Source organism: Ptychodera flava, chromosome 2 (genome assembly GCF_041260155.1).
Source record: "Ptychodera flava strain L36383 chromosome 2, AS_Pfla_20210202, whole genome shotgun sequence".
Lineage (NCBI taxonomy): Eukaryota > Metazoa > Hemichordata > Enteropneusta > Ptychoderidae > Ptychodera > Ptychodera flava.
Genome location: NC_091929.1, coordinates 43,817,166 through 43,837,357, shown reverse-complemented (window position 1 = coordinate 43,837,357; position 20,192 = coordinate 43,817,166). Strand labels below are relative to the sequence as shown.

At 38.9% G+C, this 20,192-nt stretch overlaps 1 protein-coding gene across 1 annotated transcript in view; it reads left to right on the top strand.

The window, feature by feature from the left end:
* Positions 1-16,324, top strand: part of LOC139121694 (uncharacterized) — a 28,351-nt gene extending 12,027 nt beyond the window's left edge. The window contains exons 6-19 of the mRNA XM_070686782.1: positions 420-653; positions 2,293-2,592; positions 3,055-3,291; positions 4,073-4,339; positions 5,118-5,351; positions 5,906-6,166; positions 7,719-7,952; positions 9,677-9,940; positions 10,450-10,677; positions 11,415-11,714; positions 12,227-12,460; positions 13,054-13,341; positions 14,055-14,288; positions 14,936-16,324. Coding sequence (XP_070542883.1) covers positions 420-653; positions 2,293-2,592; positions 3,055-3,291; positions 4,073-4,339; positions 5,118-5,351; positions 5,906-6,166; positions 7,719-7,952; positions 9,677-9,940; positions 10,450-10,677; positions 11,415-11,714; positions 12,227-12,460; positions 13,054-13,341; positions 14,055-14,288; positions 14,936-15,162 — 3,542 coding nt within the window. The 3' untranslated portion in view covers positions 15,163-16,324. The remainder of the gene's footprint in view (positions 1-419; positions 654-2,292; positions 2,593-3,054; positions 3,292-4,072; positions 4,340-5,117; positions 5,352-5,905; positions 6,167-7,718; positions 7,953-9,676; positions 9,941-10,449; positions 10,678-11,414; positions 11,715-12,226; positions 12,461-13,053; positions 13,342-14,054; positions 14,289-14,935) is intronic.
* Positions 16,325-20,192: the final 3,868 nt, after the last annotated feature.

The window sequence follows — 20,192 nt, the reverse complement described above, 5'->3', positions numbered from 1 at the left end:
GTAAAAATTGGCAAATCCGGAGATATTTTCAGAAAAAAGTATCTCAACTTGGCCCACAAGTGCTCCATTTTATTTTGTGATTGATTATGATTTACGTTTCAGCTGTAAAGTTACGATACTTTGAGTTGTTAATCTTATTATTCATATTAACGGGCATGTAAACAAACCATTACTATGTATTTGTGGTCGGTCACGTGCAAGCTCGACCAATCAAAATGCGACAGCAGGGCCTGGTAATTTAATAGTATTTTTGATCTAATCTTTTTCGAGCAATAAGATTAGCTCTAAATTTCTCCGTAATTGTTGACTAGAACTTTTTTAGTTTCATATCTCTCTCATTTTAAACTGAAAGTGATATTTTTGCCAAAGTGTTCTGAACGATTGTTTGAAACAACTATTTTTTATCGAACGCCCTCTAGTGTGTTTCATGCCAGGCGACGTAGAGAACACGGCTTACAACATGCCTGCCTACCAGAGTTCAGTTGACAGAGGCGGCGTGGCCAGCAGAGCCGTGGATGGTGAAACCAACAGTGATTTTGCCTCGGACTCGTGCATGCACACCGCAAGGGAGCAAGATCCATGGTGGAAAGTTGACCTGCAGTTGCCGCATTACGTGTATGCCGTCAAAATAACAAACAGGCAAGACAGTCATGGTGAGTATATTACGAAATCCACCATCCCACAACTATGTACAACATCCCATAGTATAATCCATTTTGAAGCTCTCTGATGATCTATTTCAGTCTGTCTGTCTGTTATTTGTCTCTCAGTATGTCTCTCTTTCTTTCTGTCTGTCTGTCTGTCTGTCTGTCTGTCTGTCTGTCTATTTCAGTCTGTCTGTCTGTTATTTGTCTCTCAGTATGTCTCTCTTTCTTGGTCTCTGTCTATAAGCCTGATTGTCGTCATCTCTGTCGTCAGTCTGTAAGCCTGGCTGCCTGGCACTCTCTGCCTCCCCTTCTCTCTCTACACATGTAGACAACTTATTTAATACCTTACGATCTAAAATATATGCCTTTGGTCAGAATTGTAATAAAGCTCATTGAATGCTTAACTAAGATTATTTTTACTTTAATATTTGCTGAACCTTTAACTGTAGGTCTAACATGGTTATGTAGAAGGCATGAATAGAGACCCTTTGACTTGTTAGACCGTTTTTCTCAATTGAACATCTGTAATTGCATTGCTACCAGAAGAATAGGGCAGTTTCGTTTTCACTATGACAAATTAATCACTTTTATTTTATTGAAATATGTTCATGTCGTTGGATTATGTTAATGCGCCTTGGGGACAAATACTCTGACTCTCGGATTTTTTGAATACTTATCTGGTAGAGTGCTTGTTTCGGACATTTTCAAGCTCTTCCGGTGATGAAAGTTTTCTCCGAATTAGTTTTCTCCGAATTAGTTTTCCGAAAATCATATATATATAATTTTCCTCACGAGTTAACACAGAGATGGCGACCATTTTGAATTGATCTTCGGTAAATGTTGGAAACATTTCCTTATACCAAAAGTTGCAAATTGAATTATTTATTCTTGATGTAGTAGGAGTATGGTTGATGGTTTCATCAAGGAAAGTTTGAGAAAAAGTCAAGCTCTTTAATTACCAGGCGCGTACAACCTTAAATCGGAAAACCACAGTGTCATTTCTTTCTACGTTCTGCATAGATTATAAGCAGTGTTCTTATACCAACTGGGATCGAGAATTTTTATTTTTATTTATTTATTTGTTTATTTATTACTAAACATAGCATTACTCTAGCAGCTGACCGTGACGACACATATATACTCTGACAGATTTTTATCGTTCAAGTTCGTTAATTGCTTCTTCTTATGGTCTCATCACTCATTATTGTAATTTCCTGTTTCAATCACTGCATGGGTACTACCAAGTCACAGAGTCGCCCTACCGATTCTCAGGAGTGGGAGTCACTATGTACTTGACATCTTGCGATTCCTTCAAGAGTAATTTTCGAAAATATTAGTCTGTGCATCGTAATAATTGAACTGGGACATGATTATGGGACGCATGCCAATGGACAGTTTTATTTTATCAACATTGTATTTTTGTTTTTATCAATGAACTGGTGTGACGTTTAACCCTTTGAACACCATGGTATGGCTCAAACGCACTGTTATCAATGGTGAGCGTGGACCTGTTTACAGGGACTTTGGTGTGAACAGGTTAAAGGTTTTCCCCCAGCGGAAATTAAGTGATCTTTCTAGTTCCTTCGCAACGAAGTACCTGCACACTTAGTGTTTCTTAAAGCAAACATTCCTTTCTCTTTTACAGAGTTTAGACTTAAAGGTGCCGAAATCCGTATCGGTGACCGCGATGACTTTACCAAGAATCCGATCTGTGGAGTCGGTCCACTTGACGACGCCACGGCCATATTGGAAACTATATGGGTCTCCTGCGCATGCGGCATACCGCTGAGAGGGCGCTTTGTTAGCATTCAGTTGGCTGGCAGGGTGAATGTCTTGCACATATGTGAAGTTGAGGTGTGGTCCCGTCCAGCTCAAGACCTTGTCACCATAGATTGGGGAACAGCGGCGACTTTCACGTTTGGACCTTTCGTAACGACCTCAGAACGTACGTTACAAGTGTATCTATAATAATGCATTTTTGTAAACGGTGTTGTTTTTGAAACGGAATATATATAAAGATTTTTCGAGGGATGGAACGAAAGCTGAGATGCGACTTTGCACATTCCAGGATTTTTCAGTTTGTTACAAAAATAGATACAGTCACTTTTTTCACGAATTCAAAAGTTTTCCGATTGACCATATTACATGTAAAAGAAACACTGCATGAAGAATGACTGATGTCTGCTTTTGCTTTGCAGATTTTAAAAAGATTGATCACCCATACCGAGACCTAATAATAGCCGTCCATGGCTCAGTAATCAGTACAGATGCATGGTTTTGAAAGTATGCTTTTTACACATCCGCAAAAGCAAAACACAAAATTAAGCTAACGTGTGCACACATATATGCATATATACATAGAGAAACTGTTAAAACTTAAAAAGTATTTTTAATTTTCTTTATACAGCTTGCCCACTACCTATCGGACTGATCAATGCAGCAAAGAACACTAATCCGACACAGAGTTCGGTCAATAAAGGTGGCGTCGCAGAGAAAGCAGTTGATGGTGACAGAAATAGCGATTTCCTCGACGGCAGATCTTGTACTTTCACCAAACGTGAACGTCAGCCCTGGTGGAAGGTTGACCTCGGCAAAACTTACGAGGTTTTTAAAGTCACCATAACAAATCGAATGGATTGCTGTCGTAAGTAGCTTTACATACTTTCAAAGTTTTGAAAGTTAACTTAAAATGAGAAACTTGCAATTGCAGAGAATGGCGCCCTCGTACATAGTTTTGATCCTTCATGGACTTCGCTAAACATGTCTGTCAGCCTTGTCAATCGAACCTCCCTTTCACCTTCAATCGAAGCATGATTTCCTTCATCAATGAAAGCATCTTTAAAATGTCGAAAGTTATTGCAAACAGGATAAATTAATCTGCATTTTGCAAATAAATATTTCAGTGCTATTTTGCACAATTTATAAGGACATGTTTGTACCCTAGAGGTTAGGTGTAGTTGTGGCAGTGGAATACTTGTAGTGGTGATGATGATGATGATGATGATGATGATGATGATGATGATGATGATGATGATGACGATTACGATGATGATGATGATGATGATGATTACAACAACGATGTTATTGTTGATGACGACGACGACGACGACGATGATGATAGTGGTGATGATGATGATGATGATGATGATGATGATGATGATGATGATGACGACGATTACGACAACGATGTTATTGTTGATGACGACGGCGACGACGACGACGACGACGACGATGAGGATGACGACGAGAATGACGACGGCAAATGACGATTACTATAATTTTGATGGTGATAATGGTAATGACATTGTCGTCATTGATCAAAATGATGATATTGCAATGTATGATGAGTGATGACACAGGCGTTCGTCACGATACCACAGTTAGTTTGAAAACAACACAATTTGACTTTCTATCACTATGAACAGCTTTCAGACTGAAAAATGCTGAGATTAGAGTGGGAGACGACAAGAAAATGGACAACAACCAACTGTGTGGAAGCAGAATAACTGGTCGCAAGGCACTGCAGGAAACAATCCACATGATTTGTGATTGTGGAAATCCGATGCTCGGCCGATACGTCAGCGTTCGGCTCGTAGACAGAACTCAGGTGTTGACACTTTGTGAGGTTGAAATCTGGACGAACGAAGTGTTCCATCCAACCACACTGCCACCAGTGCCGACCACATTAGATCGTAAGTGACATGCCTTGTTGAGAGTCTTTTAGAAAAGATGATCTCTTGTGAATATATAATTTTACATTAAGAGATAAAGATTCAGTTTTTAAGTAATTCGCTAACTTTGTGTAAGAACAAATGCTCTACCACAATCAAAATAGTCCTTGATTTTTAAACAGTAAGTAAGAAAGGAGAATACAAATAACACAGTGACACAGGTAGTGATACGAAGGGTAATACTATATCCAGCAGACATGCTTACGTAATTGTCCATACGATTTCTCCTCTAGATTATTGTTACTACAAATCTCAATTCTCTACAATTTCGGCGGCAATGCAAATGGTTTTTGAAAATTCCCTAATACCATTTAAACCTGATATCAAATTGCATATTATGAAGGAGTTTATCATGTAATTTCGAACAGACAACCAATAGGAAGGAGCTGACTTGAAAGAAAACAGTATCTGAGATTCGAAGTTCGTGAACTGCTTAAATGACTTTGTTTTTGCCAGTATACATTGAAAGATTTGCGCATTTTCACTTGGTACATGCTCGTAATCTGAGATTTTTATTAGAGAGAGAGAGAGAGAGAGAGAGAGAGAGAGAGAGAGAGAGAGAGAGAGAGAGAGAGAGAGAGAGAGAGAGAGAGAGAGAGAGAGAGAGAGAGAGAGAGAGAGAGAGAGAGAGAGAGAGAGAGAGAGAGAGAGAGAGAGAGAGAGAGATTGTCAATGATGACTTTGCTTCCGTAATTACTAGTTGATGTCAATATATAATCTACAATTTTTCTTTTGAAAGCCTGTGCTGTACCAGAAACTTTGGTAAATGTAGCTATTGACAGACCGGCAATACAGAGTTCAGTGAAAGGTGGTGCTGGCCCCGAGAGGGCGGTAGACGGGAATCTGAACAGCGACTTTGCAGGCAACTCCTGCACGCAGACGCAAAAAGAAGAGGATCCTTATTGGCAGGTTGATCTCGGAAAATTTCGCGATATCTACCACGTGACCATTACAAACAGAGCTGATTGTTGCTGTAAGTCTACTTAGACACGTTAAACTTGTCAAAAACATGCCCCTCAGTCACTGCAACACATACAGCGAAATCTACAGTGTACATTTGGTGACAAAGGTCTGTGGGAAATGCTAATTATTATGAAATAAAGAATCAGAACGCTAGCAAGGAAAAGGTAAAGATCAAATGAACCGACAACGATATTGAATTTCTTTTTAGTCTTAATTTATTCTTTAGTCTCTACCATTGCCTATACTTCATATTTGGAAATAGCAAATACATACCCCTTATCTTCAGAATTAAGAATTCTCATTACGTTTTGTATCCTTGGAAATGAACTGCATCCTGGGTATTATTCACAATTTGAACAACATAAACTTGTCGACCTACTCTTTTCCGCTGACGAATTTCTGTCACTGACGACGATGAGGTGTCGCATCTTGAAATAGAAATAGGGTAGGGAACCAGCCTATATCGACCAAAAGTGACGGGATGGTTGAAAGTTTGAAGTTATCTCTCTGTGTTATATTTTCATATTACTCTTCACTTCTTTTTACGTGTTTTAATTGATACAGCCTACAGATTAAAAGAAGTTGAAGTACACGTCAGCTTCACGTCAGACTTCAGCCAATTCGAAATGTGCGGCGAGAGAATTTCGGGACAAGCAGCCAACGAGGAGACAATCGATGTAAACTGCAAGTGTGGCGAACCAATCATCGGCCGATACGTCAGAGTTATGCTCCATGGCGAACGCAAAATGCTTACTCTGTGTGAAGTGCAGGTGTTTGCGTATGGTCCGGTAGAATTCACCACTGAACCAACTATAACCGATCATCGTAAGTCGCCTACCTATAGTTTAGGCCAGAGAAAAAATCTTGTTCATCGGATTTTTTTTACCAGGAGCGGCGAGCGAAAGTTTTTTTTATTATTTTTATTTGCTGGCGATCAAATAGTCATGGTGTACTAACCTTGACAAAACGGACAAATTTCAACAAGAACTGGCCCAGTTTGTGTCGTGGTTTGCAAAATTCAGACGTCGCAATAATGTGTTGACAGATACCAGTGCAGACACGTCGGAAGTCTCATTCGGAATCCACCCTGCACGCGAAAACCCGACGAACTGTAGGCGTCGCCAGCGGCGGTACTAAAGTATCTGCAATGCAAAGGTATTAATTTGCCGAAATATCGAGAAAAAAAATCCAAATCGGGCAAAGTAGAAGCGGCGATTCCGATCAACAGTTATTTTTTTTCTTTCTGGCCATACCTCAAGATCTTAGGGACAGCAATTACTGAAAGAGACACCTCTTTCATTGACCTTTTTGTCTCTTTCAGCTTTCCCTTCGTGGTCTCACGGTTAAGGTGGTGCTTTACTTAACCCACACGCTTTTCTTGAAAGCAATATTTCTCATCAAAGATGACAACAAAACCCCATTATACTTTGCATTTTTAAAAAGCAGAAAAATTAAAGTTTAGTATGGTAGCAATAGTTAACTCGAAGGATGAAGATTTGAATCAAAATCTCAAATTCATATTGATATAAGAAATACATTTCTGTCATAAACTTGATACTTCATTTTGAAATTAGACTTTAGAATTTGAGACTAGATTTTATGTATAAAAACGACAATTTTTGTTTTGCATGAATTACTTGTATTTGTATTGTGGGAATTTTACTGACTTTCAAAATATTTAAATGATTTAAAATTATTATTAGTCAAATTGGAAGACTAACATTCCAAATGTAATATTTTGTATTGCCAAACGAAACTGCTGTTTTATCCTATGGCACTGAATGAATGAAACTAAAAATGTCAGGAATTTGACCTAGCTAGATTGCGGACTTAATTCCTTTGGAAATAATGAAAACGGTGTAAAAGGAAGTCAGCAAATCGGGTGACCTGCATAAATTTACACTTTCTTCTCATCCAACTTACTACTGCGTGTCATGCTTAAACGTGAACCTCATGCTGTTGGTTAACAAATGAATGAAAATTGAATGAATTGTTAAAAAAGCAGTTTTGAGCAAAATATACTGTTTTACGTAAATGCGCCCTCAGTGTTCACGTGAGTCCTAGGTTAGCATAAAGTGGACATGCCAATAATGTTACGGCTTTTGTGGCCATTAAATGTAAATTGGAGCTATTGGGAATGAAATTCGTCGGTATCTTGTAATATTAGTTTATTACTTACCACGTTATTGTTGTAAAAGTCACAAATCAAGTATCTCCAAATTTCTTCCTTCCGACACTTATTCTTATTAACCTTAGTTTGCTCTGTTTTCGGACAGCTAAAATATCACTACCACACAATTAATATTAATAGTGTTGACGACAGATGGATATTCTAAGATATAAGCTCGTTTATATAGTTCTGTCGATTTATTTTCAGCCTGTCCAATGCCAGATGACTTGCTGAACGTTGCAGAGGGAAGACTGACGCAGCAGAGCTCTGTTAAACAGGGACAGGTACCGGAGAATGCTGTCGACGGTGATTTGAACAGCAACCTGGCTGATGGCTCATGTTCGATGACCGACAAGCAGTATAGTCCCTGGTGGCAAGTTGATCTCGGAAGACATCGCGATATTTACCACGTGACAATTACTAACCGAATGGATTGCTGTTGTGAGTGTAGCTCTGCTACTGTGCTGTGGTTAATGTCATTGTCTTCCATGTAATTGGTGTTTCTCGATTCGAAATCTAATCTTACATCAAGGGGAGTCCAATAATATGTAGGGGATTTAGAATAATTGAACAGTAAACAAACGTAACCTTTGACCTCACGCCGCTCACCCATCCCTAAGCGAAAGATTGGAAATACAATATGACAACAAAATGAAATTTTAATTTCTCGAAAAACGATGAATCGCATAAATAAGTGGTTTGATTTCAAGACAGCTAGAAGGTTTCAAAAACCTTTCCAAAGCAAAATATGAAGTTTGATCGAGTTGCTTGACGCATATATTCGGTTTCTATGATAAAATCGTGGCATACAGCTGTGAATTAGCAAACGATAATCGGATTAGACTTAACCGCCTAAGTGCAATTGGTTTCGTTTGGCGAGCAGGTGTTTTAATTATCCACTACCCCTAAAGTCACTTGACATTGTGACAGCAATAATTAAGTTATTCAGTGACAGTAGAATCTTTTTACTCCCATCGTGATATATCCCTCCAGAAAGACCCCACATAGTTAGCCAAGGTCTGAGAAATAATAATCTACCCCATGAGCAGTAATTTTGGTCAAAGAGAAAACGAGCATTGGTTTCCTTTGACAATATTCGACATTGATAATACATCTTTGAAGATATGTTTTCCAATGACACAGCACTTTCATCGATAGGATCTGGAATTCGTGGTCATAAGGGACCGTCTCAGATTGTCGCATAAGTTCAAGAAACGAAATTTCTTCGTTTACATCAAAACCCCCTCCCCCTCCCTAAACGAGACTTTAAAAGTGCAAAATGTTGTTGTCTGCCTGAGAGTACAATCTAGCATTTTGCTATAGCTATATTTATCCCATTACCACATTACATATACATCGTAAATTAATCCGTGACTATTAACCATAGTATGACACGAACGAGTTGGAAACAGTTACAGCAAAATTTGTTGGTTCGAGTGTGCAGTTTTGTTTATTTTTTAGACACAATGTAAAGAGAATTTGTATCACAAAATAAAAGTGCGAAAGTGAAGTTCACTTATTGAATGGAGGTCAAACCCCTTCACCCAGTAAACGAATGAATTTCGCTTTTTGAACTTATGCAGCAATCTGAGACCGTCCCTAAGCTTGTCGAGATTAAACATCCGGTTGACATAGTGATTGGTGTTTTTTTTTATTTTTATTTTATTAATAATGACTTCCACAGCCGAGGCCATTTATGGAAGACTGTTAGTAAAAATACAGAAACAGAGTTAAAACATGAAGACAAGACGAACAAACTTTAACAAATACTGAGAAAACAATGTTTTAAAACATTTTTAAAACCATTTAAATTTACAGAAAAAGGATCAATATCATTGTATTCGTTTAAAAGCAAATTAAATTGTCTCGGTACTCTACTAAAAAGAGAGTCACAAACACAATTAACTCTACCAAATGGCACATGAAACAAAGTAGTACGCCGAGTTGAAAACCTTGGTACATGAAGACTAAAAAATGAAGCTAAAGCATTAACATTAAACTTTGCATTTATGCATTTGTATAAAAATATATGATCCAAAATAGTCCTCCTTGATTTTAATGACTGTAAATTGTAAATATTGCACAACGAGTCAATGTCATCACTGTAAAAACCAGTATTCTTTTATGAAGAAATGTCTAAATGTCTGCTGTCGGTCGCTTTGAAGCTTTCAGGCTCAAGGAAGTTCAAGTACGGATCAGCGACACACCGAATTTCGAAGAATCATCGGTTATATGTGGGCACAAAGTATCAGGCCAAGCTGCCAACGAGGAGACGATCGACATAATCTGCAATTGCGATGGACCAATCACCGGCCGATACGTAACTGTAGAACTCCACAACAAAACTAATATGTTGACGTTATGTGAAGTTCAAGTGTGGTCGTACGGACCCGTGGAGTTTACAACTGTTCAACCGCCGACAATACCACGTACGTTTGTCTCACTCCGGTGCACTTAAAACGTAATGTGACAATCACAGTGCAAACGGGAATTCTCACTTATGGGTTCAGTTCAATTGACTTTTATTGAAGTGCTAGTATTGAATCACAACTTTGGTACATTTTGATTGGGTCACACTGAGTCCTTACACTGTCCAGAACTGTGTCTGCTCCTCAAAAAGTAAACTCGGACTAAACAGATTCAAGAAACAAATAATTGTCGTTCTCTTCATCAGTTGTTGTATGTACTCTCAATTCTTGGTTGTTGGATTTGTAAGCTTACATGTTTCATGACTGAAACAATCGGATGGTTCTTGCAAATTGCATCACACTGGCGCCGCAACCTCTCCTTCTGATTATGTTGCTTTTGATATAAGAATTTTGTTACCTTTGGTGATTTGATTTAACTAGATACCCATTACTGTTAGCACATTTGCCAGAGGCACATTACGTAAATGATAGCTATGTACAATGATAATTTTATTTTCATTATTTATTAGCGTGCGAAATACCTGATGGAGTAATCAATATAGCAAAGGGCAAGCAAGTTAGACAGAGCTCAACACAAGGAAAACGCGACGCCGAGTTGGCCGTAGATGGCGACAAAACTGGCGTCTACAAAGTCTGTGCGTCAACTGGCAAGGAAGAAGCGCCTTGGTTTCAAATAGACCTCGGAAATACCTATGACATATTCGGTGTCGTTATCACCAATAGGATAGATTGTTGCTGTAAGTAAATGGCTCAAATTATATCAAGCAGAAATGAGGGAAGATTAAATCCAACAATTCAACGTTATCTTAAAGGGGAATGTTCACCGTTGCAGGCACCTTTAGACAAGCAATGCTTTCCATTGTAAGGACAAAGTGGTCCGGAGTTCTTCGCGTATGTTGAAAACATGACAACGCGTGTATCAATCACGGGATGCCAACTAACATCAACAACTTTACGTTTTGGAGCGCCAATGCAAATCGTTTTAGTTTTGTACAGTGCATCATGTATACCACAGTCTTTCTGATATTTCAAGCCGTTCCCGTGGCTCCTTACTTGTACTGATTTTAAACTGCATTGAGTTCTGACTCCCGCCACATTCATTAGCTGGAGAGAGGAATTTGTAGACCCGTTTTGAAGAATTTAAAATACAGTTACGTCTCGTTACGTCTACAGCAGTACTGAGAGGAAGTGTCTACGTTGTACACTAGCCTTGCTATCGTTGTCCAAATTTTAGAAAATGCTAAAAAATGCCGTCGCCATTTTTGGATTATTTCTTTCTTTGTAAGCTAATACGAGAAAATAGCTGACTGGAATTTGTCATAAAGCAATGCAATCTATGTAAAAGTAGTGGGTAAGATGTATTTTTCTGAGATGGATTTCAAAATCTAAGTATGATCCCAAATTACAATATTTTTCTTGCTTTGAATCGTCACTTTTCGTAGTCCTGTACCTAAATTCTGATTTTGAATTGCAGCCTACAGGCTGAAAAACGCAGTCGTCAAAATCGGCGACACACCCAACATGTTGAAAACCGTCAAGTGTGGGGAATATCCACTCACCAAAGAAGAGGCCAATCAAGAAACCGTCCCTATCGTCTGCGCATGCGGTTTACCAGTACGAGGTCGCTACGTCACTATTCAAATCGCGGAATTGACCCAATCACTGACACTGTGTGAAGTCGAGGTTCTCGTCCCTGACACGATTCAACCATCGCTTCCAACCAACCCACCTTGGGGGCCCACAACCATAAACCCATTTGCAACTACTCCTGCAGGTAAGTAAAGTAAACTTTGCTTACATGATAATAAAACTTTGACATTCTAAGAAGGGAATAAAAAAGATGTATATCAAAGAGAAAGAATGCAACCACGCATGGCATTATGCATGCTATCGCGTCACAAAGACGTGGTGATTGTAACAAAATTGGGCTAAATTTGTTTGCATGTGTTACGGCTTTTTTTACGAAAGAGAAAATGTTCTAGCATACAAAAGCAGATAACAGGTATAGGTACTAATGAAAAAAAGAATCGATATCGACAATAGGCAGGGACAATATTTAAGCTGAACCAAGAAAAATACTTTTCAGCATGCACTACACTGCAGTTGTTAATTTAAAATCAAATATTGCTGTTCGACACTTAAATCAATGATCCTATAGCTCGTTAACTTTTACTGTTCAGTCAAAATGTTTATTTGAGACATTTTGCAGTTGGTTGGCGCCTTTTTCTGATTTGATGATGTTTGTTCCTTATATACATTATTGATTTATTATTTCGTACTTTGCAGTCTGCCCAACACCGAAAGGCCTCGTCAACCAGGCACGGCATAACCCGGTATTCCAAAGTAGCAAGAAACGCAGTGGTGTGCCGGCGAGAGCAATAGACGGCGATAAGAACAGCGATTACAGCGGACAATCCTGCACCCAAACGGCCAAGGAGAAAAATCCTTACTGGACGGTAGATCTCTTGCGTCCAAGAAGTGTCTTTGAAGTGATAATCACCAATCGCATGGATTGTTGCTGTATGTTTGAAGCATCTGATAACTTTTTATTTCAGGACCTTGTCTTGAGGTCAATGTTACCTTCTTCAGACTATTATTTTTTACAGGATATATATCGTATGCATGAAAAAATATTTGAATTTTCGGTTGTAGTCCATACACAAGTCTCGCTAAACCTGACATTGCACAGTACATCCAACATTTTTCTGTCCGCCACTGTGTAGATATCTGTCAAAAAGTCTAAACATTGAGTCTGACACAAAATTATGACATCAAAATGCTGCAATTGGTCACAAGGGATAAATACGCCGCTAAATTGTAAATACATATTTTACATAGTTTATGCGAGTTAATACCCATGCACGGGCTCGTACACGATATATCATGATATATGCACTTCAGTCTGTCAAAAACGATGAACTTTTTAAATGTTGAAGCCGAGCAATCAAAATTTGAGCTAAGTTTACTTGTTTTATTAAATAAATGCTTTCAGTATATTTGTTGGTTTGATTCGTAATAATGATAATTGTAAAAGCTTGAAAACGCCGATGCAAGTTTCAATATGGATTTTGTTAATACTCATCAGATACTCTTGTCTCTGTCTTACTTCGCAGCTTACAGGATTCGAGGAGCACAAATTCGCGTCGGGAATCACCAAAACATTGGGCTTAACCCCATTTGCGGACCGGAAGAAGGAGTTTCCAAGCTAGATGCCCGGGAGGAAACGATTCGCGTGAGCTGTGCGTGTGGGCAGCCCGTTAGAGGGCAGTATGTCAGTATCCAGATCATTGGCGAGAAGGAGATCCTAAGCTTGTGTGAGGTGGAAATTCTTGCATATTCAGACGAGATGGAAATTCCTACAACTATTCTGCCGACCACTCTTCCTGGAACGACCGAATTGGGTTTGTATGCGTTTGACTTTCTCGAGGATCCATACATTATATAAATATATTTACGCCAATCGTCCAAGTTGTAACCCATCTCCATTGGTTAACAGTTCTTCCCAGGATTGACTTCAAAATTTTGCTTTTAACTTTAAAGGCTATTCACAACCAGACTGCTGCGTACATCAGTGATCTACCCCAGTTCTGTATTCCAACTCGTGCACTCCGTTCATCCACAAAGAAAGTTTCAACATGTACAACATACAAAGCCATCACTTGTGCTGGCTGTGCATTTTCATATTCTGCCCGTAAAATATAGATCGCACTACCATTCGACATCAGAGAATCCCAAACTTGAAAACTTACAAAAGAAAAACGAAAACGTATACATGCTCTCCAGAGTGTACAATGTGGTTTAGCCTGTGAGCGTCACAGAGCAAAACACTGTTCTTTTTATTTTGGCGCTATATGAATTTTGCTGATTGATTAATTGATTAATTGATTGATTGATATTGACTTTGACGTAACACAACGAAAACGTCAACATTTACATTCAATGTATTGTAATAAATAATCGATACAAAGGTAATGCATAGACAAGAAACGTGTATCACAGATGACAAACTGTGCACAAATGCCTACATATATATAAATTTCATACGTGCATGGCACTCAATTATATCCAAACGATGTAAATATTCCATTTTGTTTGTTCATGTCCGAATAAATAGTTTGCTATGTGCCACCGGAAGCCACCAACGTCGCCAGGGGGAAAGTCACTTCCGCCAGCTCAAGGAGAAACTATGGCGACTCCGAGCGAATCGTCGACGGTATCAAGGACAGCGATTTTTACCACGACTCGTGTATGCTGACGAAGAACGAAAGAGAGCCGTGGGCGCTAATTGATCTTGGACAGAGCTATGACGTGTATAAGGTTGTCATAACAAACAGAATGGACTGCTGTTGTAAGTGATCTTTTCCTTCGGTGAATGGCGTTTTAGCCTATATAAGCGTACCGTCCACCAGCTGAAACCATCCGATATAACAGAAAGTTATTGAAAGCATTCTTTAAAAGCAAATCGGCTTTCTTTACTCGTTAGCAGGAATGACATTTAAATAAACATCAGGTCAAACATAGTATGAATAATTTAAATCTGTTTACTTAAAATCTATTTTACTACACACGATTTATTTGCCTGCTGATCCCATCCAATTCAAATTGGACCGATCAGATGGCTTTTTAAAGTATCATTTATTGACTATATTTGTAAACAAACAAAAAAACAACAAACAAACACAGTTCTTTATTGACAGATATTAGCACAAATACAACTTTATTGGTTCTTCATTGTATATGGAAATAATCATACGTAACAAATAAACAAACACGCATAAACAAAAAGACAAACAAACAAGGGCCCAGAGTTCCCTGCGCCCTATCGTATATGTTTGTCATAGATTAGGTCTTTATCTGTGGACAAATATTTCCGACGTTGAAATGAGCGCTACATGATGTCAGACCAATTTTTATTTGATACTGGTAGGAAGTAAAGATCAGCCGTTCTTTCCCGTAATAAAACATCATTTTAATTAACCTTTTTGTCTTTTTCAGCCTTCAAGTTGGCCAACGCAGAAATACGCATTGGTAACAGGGCCAATATGGACGAGAACCATCTCTGTGGCCAAAGGTTGTCACGTGGTGATGTGGCTGGTACTGAGACCATCGAAGTGATATGCCATTGCAATAGCTTCGCCCAGGGGCGCTATGTCAGCATTAAGTTGGCGGAGATCAAAAAGCCCCTTAGTATATGCGAAGTTGAGGTGTATGGAGTCCCGTAAGCTGGTCACACACAAGCACAGACGAAATATAAAAATACCTGGATTATGTTTTTTTCCATTTGCATGGCTGTATTCAAATAGAGATATTCTTATACTTCTCAATATTCCCTGTTGGACTTGTGCCTCTGGCACTGTAGTCATTTAGAAAAATGATAGAGAAATAAAGGTTTGAACTGGAATTTTATATATGTAACATTTTCAAGCGCGTGGGTCGCCATGTGCATTCACAAAGATCTTCCAGTCGCAAAAAATTATTTCATCAAACGAGAAGCCTCAAATAAATGTTGAAATGACCCGTTAAGTTTAAAAAGACCACTTCCTAAAAGTTTCGCTTTTCGGTTCTACAAACACAAAGATGATGTGTTGCACTACCCACTGGATATACATAATTGTTCTTGATACAAGTATCATGGCGCATGGCAGTTGTATTACATGGCGAATTTTAGTCTGACAAATACAGTGTATGATTGATTGTCACCTATTTACCAGTGGCTTCTAATTACTCGTTCACTGGAAGATAATTTCTTAACCTGGTTAAAGACCAAAGAAAGTCGCCTGGTACACGGTATAAGTAGGTTAAATTGGTTTGAGGTAAAACCATCTGTACTGCTGCAATAGATGTATGTGTTATTTTAATTTTTTACCGGAGAATCAATCGAGCAAAATTAGTTAAGTACATTTGACAGCTCTCATTGATCGATATCGTAGAATACTGTTATCAAACAGACAATCACTGAGGATGCAGCTACAAGGTGTCATTTTTATAAAAAACCAATTATCACTAATGAGGAGTATGTCATAGAATTAGAGTCATAGTTACTATAATGGTAGAAGAAATAGAGCAAGATGGGTGATGCTTCAATGAGAAGCCGGTCTTTCATATTGGTTACGTAATGCTTTGATTTAATATTTAAGGTAGTATGCGCCTCGAAAATGAAAGTAATTTTTGCTCAAATTTTCCTCAAGCAAACTTTCAATCATGGTCTTTCAAAATCGAGTATAAAAATCGGGGGTAACATGCAAATTTTGGTACTAGACAAACAAATTCACCAATATTCACCGACATCTGTCATTCAAAATTAATGCACTTCCGGTATTATCTCAATGGGGAAGATAATATTTGTGATTTCTGAAAACTAAGCCTGTGAAAACTATATTTATCCCATAATTCATCTTCGCTTGCCAAGGCCTGCTGTTCGGGCAGCTGGATGCTTCCCGAAATCAGGCCTTGGCCGATCGAGCCCACAGACCATGGTTTTTAAAGCGCCACCACACGACTGTACGAGACCTGTAACTAGCCAATCAGCGATCGCTGTCGTTGTTTACATTTCATTTCTAATTCTTCCCGTACGCATTCAAAGCGAGAGTGTAAATTTGTAACACTGTCTTGCAGCTTAGCTAAAGTATTTACTTTTGCGAAACATGGTTTACAAATGTATCTCGATCCAACACGATCGTCAAGTCCTCCGCAAACTTTGTTTAGAATGCCAAGTAAGTGACTGGGAAACGTTGATGTGAAGATTGTTCGTTGATCTATGTCACAGTTGCGCACACTCTCGAACCAGAGTTCTTATCGCGCGTACGCTAATAAGTATCTCTGGCACAGGCAGATTAATATTCATGTGACCTCGAGGTCATTGGAACGTCAATGAACTACTTTTTTACCTGTCGCGCACTGTATCTATGGTATTGCCACAGTAACGCGCGGCAGTTGGAATTCGTTCCAGCACGCGCACAGTTATCTACAAATTCAAATAAAAACGCCATTTTCTCTTTTCAGTGTTTATTTATTGTTCTTTCTTGAGTATTCATATATACGGCCATGATAAATAACTTCGAGTGCAGGAGGGGTCACAATTCAAGAAAATACATCACCAGCAGACGATACAGGGGATTCGCCCAAAGGTCAGAAAAGGTCAAAGCCTTGTTTCTTCCCGAATAATTACACTATTTAAAAGAAGTTCCAATGGTAATTATATTTTTCCAGTTCGTGTTTTGCTATAAACTTATAGTAATTAGTTTTCAAACCGATGAACATTTTTGCAGGGAGGATGGACTTTGTATTTTCAGCGAGTTCGTCACAATGTCGGTTTGCGAGCTGACTTCCGGTTTGCGGATCAGTATGTGGTGATTTACCACGTAAACAGGACACCTGTGGCAGAGTCACTATCGCCGAATCGAACACATCAGGAATTGTGGGTAATACGCGATAAGAAGATGACTCTGCCTGGAGATTGAGTTGCGCACTCTGCACTTTGCCGGCGCCATCTCAGATTTCTCTGTTTATGTAATGCTTGCTGTGATTGGTACGCCTGATTTTCAAGTTCTATAAGATTTCCTTCGCACAGTATATTAGTGTGATCACGCACGGCGTAGTTAGTTGAAGACACCTGCCTGGTTAACGAGCCGTGCGAGCGGACGATGGTTATCCCATAAGCTTCAAACTGAGCCCCCAAAAGTGGCAGGCCAAAAGAATATTGCAAACATTTTAGAGTCTGAATATCTATCGCTGAGGCGCTTTCTACCTTAATAGTATGATTTGATGTTTAAAATACCTTTCTGTAAAAGAAACTTTTCTTCCTACTTTTCGCAATCTGGATTGATTTACTGTCAAATGCTAACATGTTAATAAAGGCTTCAGAGGAAAGAAAATGTTGTGTTTTAAATAATTATGCATCCACCTGCATACGAGCAACGCCAATTATGCAGTACTTTTGCTTAAGTCCCCAAACGCGACCTTTTCTTGTGATCGGTTTTGTTTCCTGAGGATAGTAAAAAGTTTATTTCTAAATTTGAATAAGCCACTGGCTACATGTTTACAGAAACCGGTGTAATTTATCATCCATTGCTGTCCTGTAACCGCCACATTAAACGATGACTTTTGGAATGGACAGTCCTAGCCGCAAAGCCTATATCTGCCTCACAGACACAAACGATTTGGATTCTTTTTATGAAAGAATAGCATGATGGTAGTGCTATAGACATGTTAACCCTTTCAGTGCTGTAACTTTTCCCACCAAAATTTTAGTGGAACATTTTACTAACTTTTATTACAACACTGCTCTTGGCCATTGTCTTTGTTTTGTCGTGCAGTTCTCTGCGAGATAAACATCGACCTGTTCTCAATTTTGTACCGGTACAGTGTAATATCTAGATATTGCACTGCACCAGTGCAATATCTAGATATTACACTGCACCAGTGCAATATCTAGATATTACACTGCACCGGTGCAATATCTAATGTCGAAATCAAACGAGTGCAAACTTGACAACAGGTGGCCGTTACCACACAGTGACCGACACAACAGAAACACTACAAAAACACCCAACAACAAATGACAGCAGAAGGGACTTTAATACACCATGATTTAATTGAATGTCTACATTACAACATTACTTTCTCTCGAAATTCAAAGATATGTTTGCTCCCTCTGGAAGATCGGCCTCAAAATGAACGTAACGGACGCTGCTCTTGTTTTCTTTATGAATTTCGACGTTCGAACATTCTTCCACCTGGCACTTCAATTCTTCGTCACACTCCTCTTTTATCGACTGTTTTCCCGGCCCAAAATCTGCCAACTTCGCCATTTTTGGTGGCCTTCCTTGCAAAACTTTGCTCACCTTGAACTGCTGTTCGATGCTTGTTCTCTGTAACACAAATACAAAACTCTGATTAAATGAGACAGTTAAGATTTTTGATTATGCACGTGAACAATAAATCGGCAAATGCACGGCATTGAAACCAGAGCAAATATAAACATTTTAGAAATGCCATCGCATGATAGAGTCCAACTACCGTCATTCATTCGGTACCACTTTTCCGTTTGTACCCAAAAGTTTATCAGTTTATACAAAGTTTATGATACCAAGTTTTCTTTTTGATCAATTATATGAATAAACGTCTCGAGTTATAATTTACTATGTTGTAATTTATTACTACCTTGTAAGATCTAATAGCAGAACTTCGATGACCCGTTTTTTCAGCAATTAGTTGTTCGTCCATACCATCGGCAAATAAGCGAGTGGCAGCTGTGGCCCGTAGACTGTGGTTCGTATAGTATCCTTCAATTCCCGCGTTTTCGCAGAGTCTTGCCACAGTTTTCATTAGTGTATTCCTCCCAACTGGCATCGTAGAATACCAACAATCTGCGGTTATTCTTGGCCGGCTGCAAATAGTATACATCTTGAGGGCGATCTGAAGGACTAAATTGACATAAACGTGTTAATTATCCGAAATCGGTTGGGGATACAATTAAAGTTGGACTTGGTGAAGTAATATAGTATACTGATCATGTCAACGTTAACATTAAGGTTGTATGCATCTCGTTATCCATGTTTGTCAGATAATTTCAGCTATTGGCAGAATATGCCCAAGGTTTTTATTCATAAAAATATATAAGGTCACTGGCTTAATTTTGAAGAAAGGCGCCCTCTATCAGCCAATATTTCTAGTTCAACAAATTTTACTCAGAATATTACAAAACCACCGAAAAGTAATAATTTCGAGCGTCGTAGTGGACGACCCAGTAGACCGGACAATCGAATTAATTGTTCACATTATGCGCAGTGGAAAGCGCCACAACCAAAATAATCAAGGCACGATATACTTGGAACATCTACCATGGCTCTAGTAAAGTACACTTCAACACTGAAGCAAAACAGGATTCTTACCAAAGTTTGTTGTATGTATCATACAATCGCACAATGCATCTCTCCTTGCAGTCTGTGTTTTCGAACGCAGTTGTAACTTTACGCTTCACTTTCCTTGATGCCAAGCCACCACTGTTTGTTTTTGACACGTCCTCGGTGTATTCCAGATAATATTTCCCAACAATCTCAGAGTATTTTTTGCAAATTTGGCCAGGGCGTAAATTCCTGTGCTCTTGGCCCCCTCTCAAAGCAAAATTTATTCCGAAAAGGACGACCTGAGCGTCCATAGAGTTTGTGGTGTAAAATCGCCAATCAATTTCCTGCTCCAAAATTTGTTCTCATCGTCTACACTCAACACCATGGCCTGTCGCTTTTCCGTA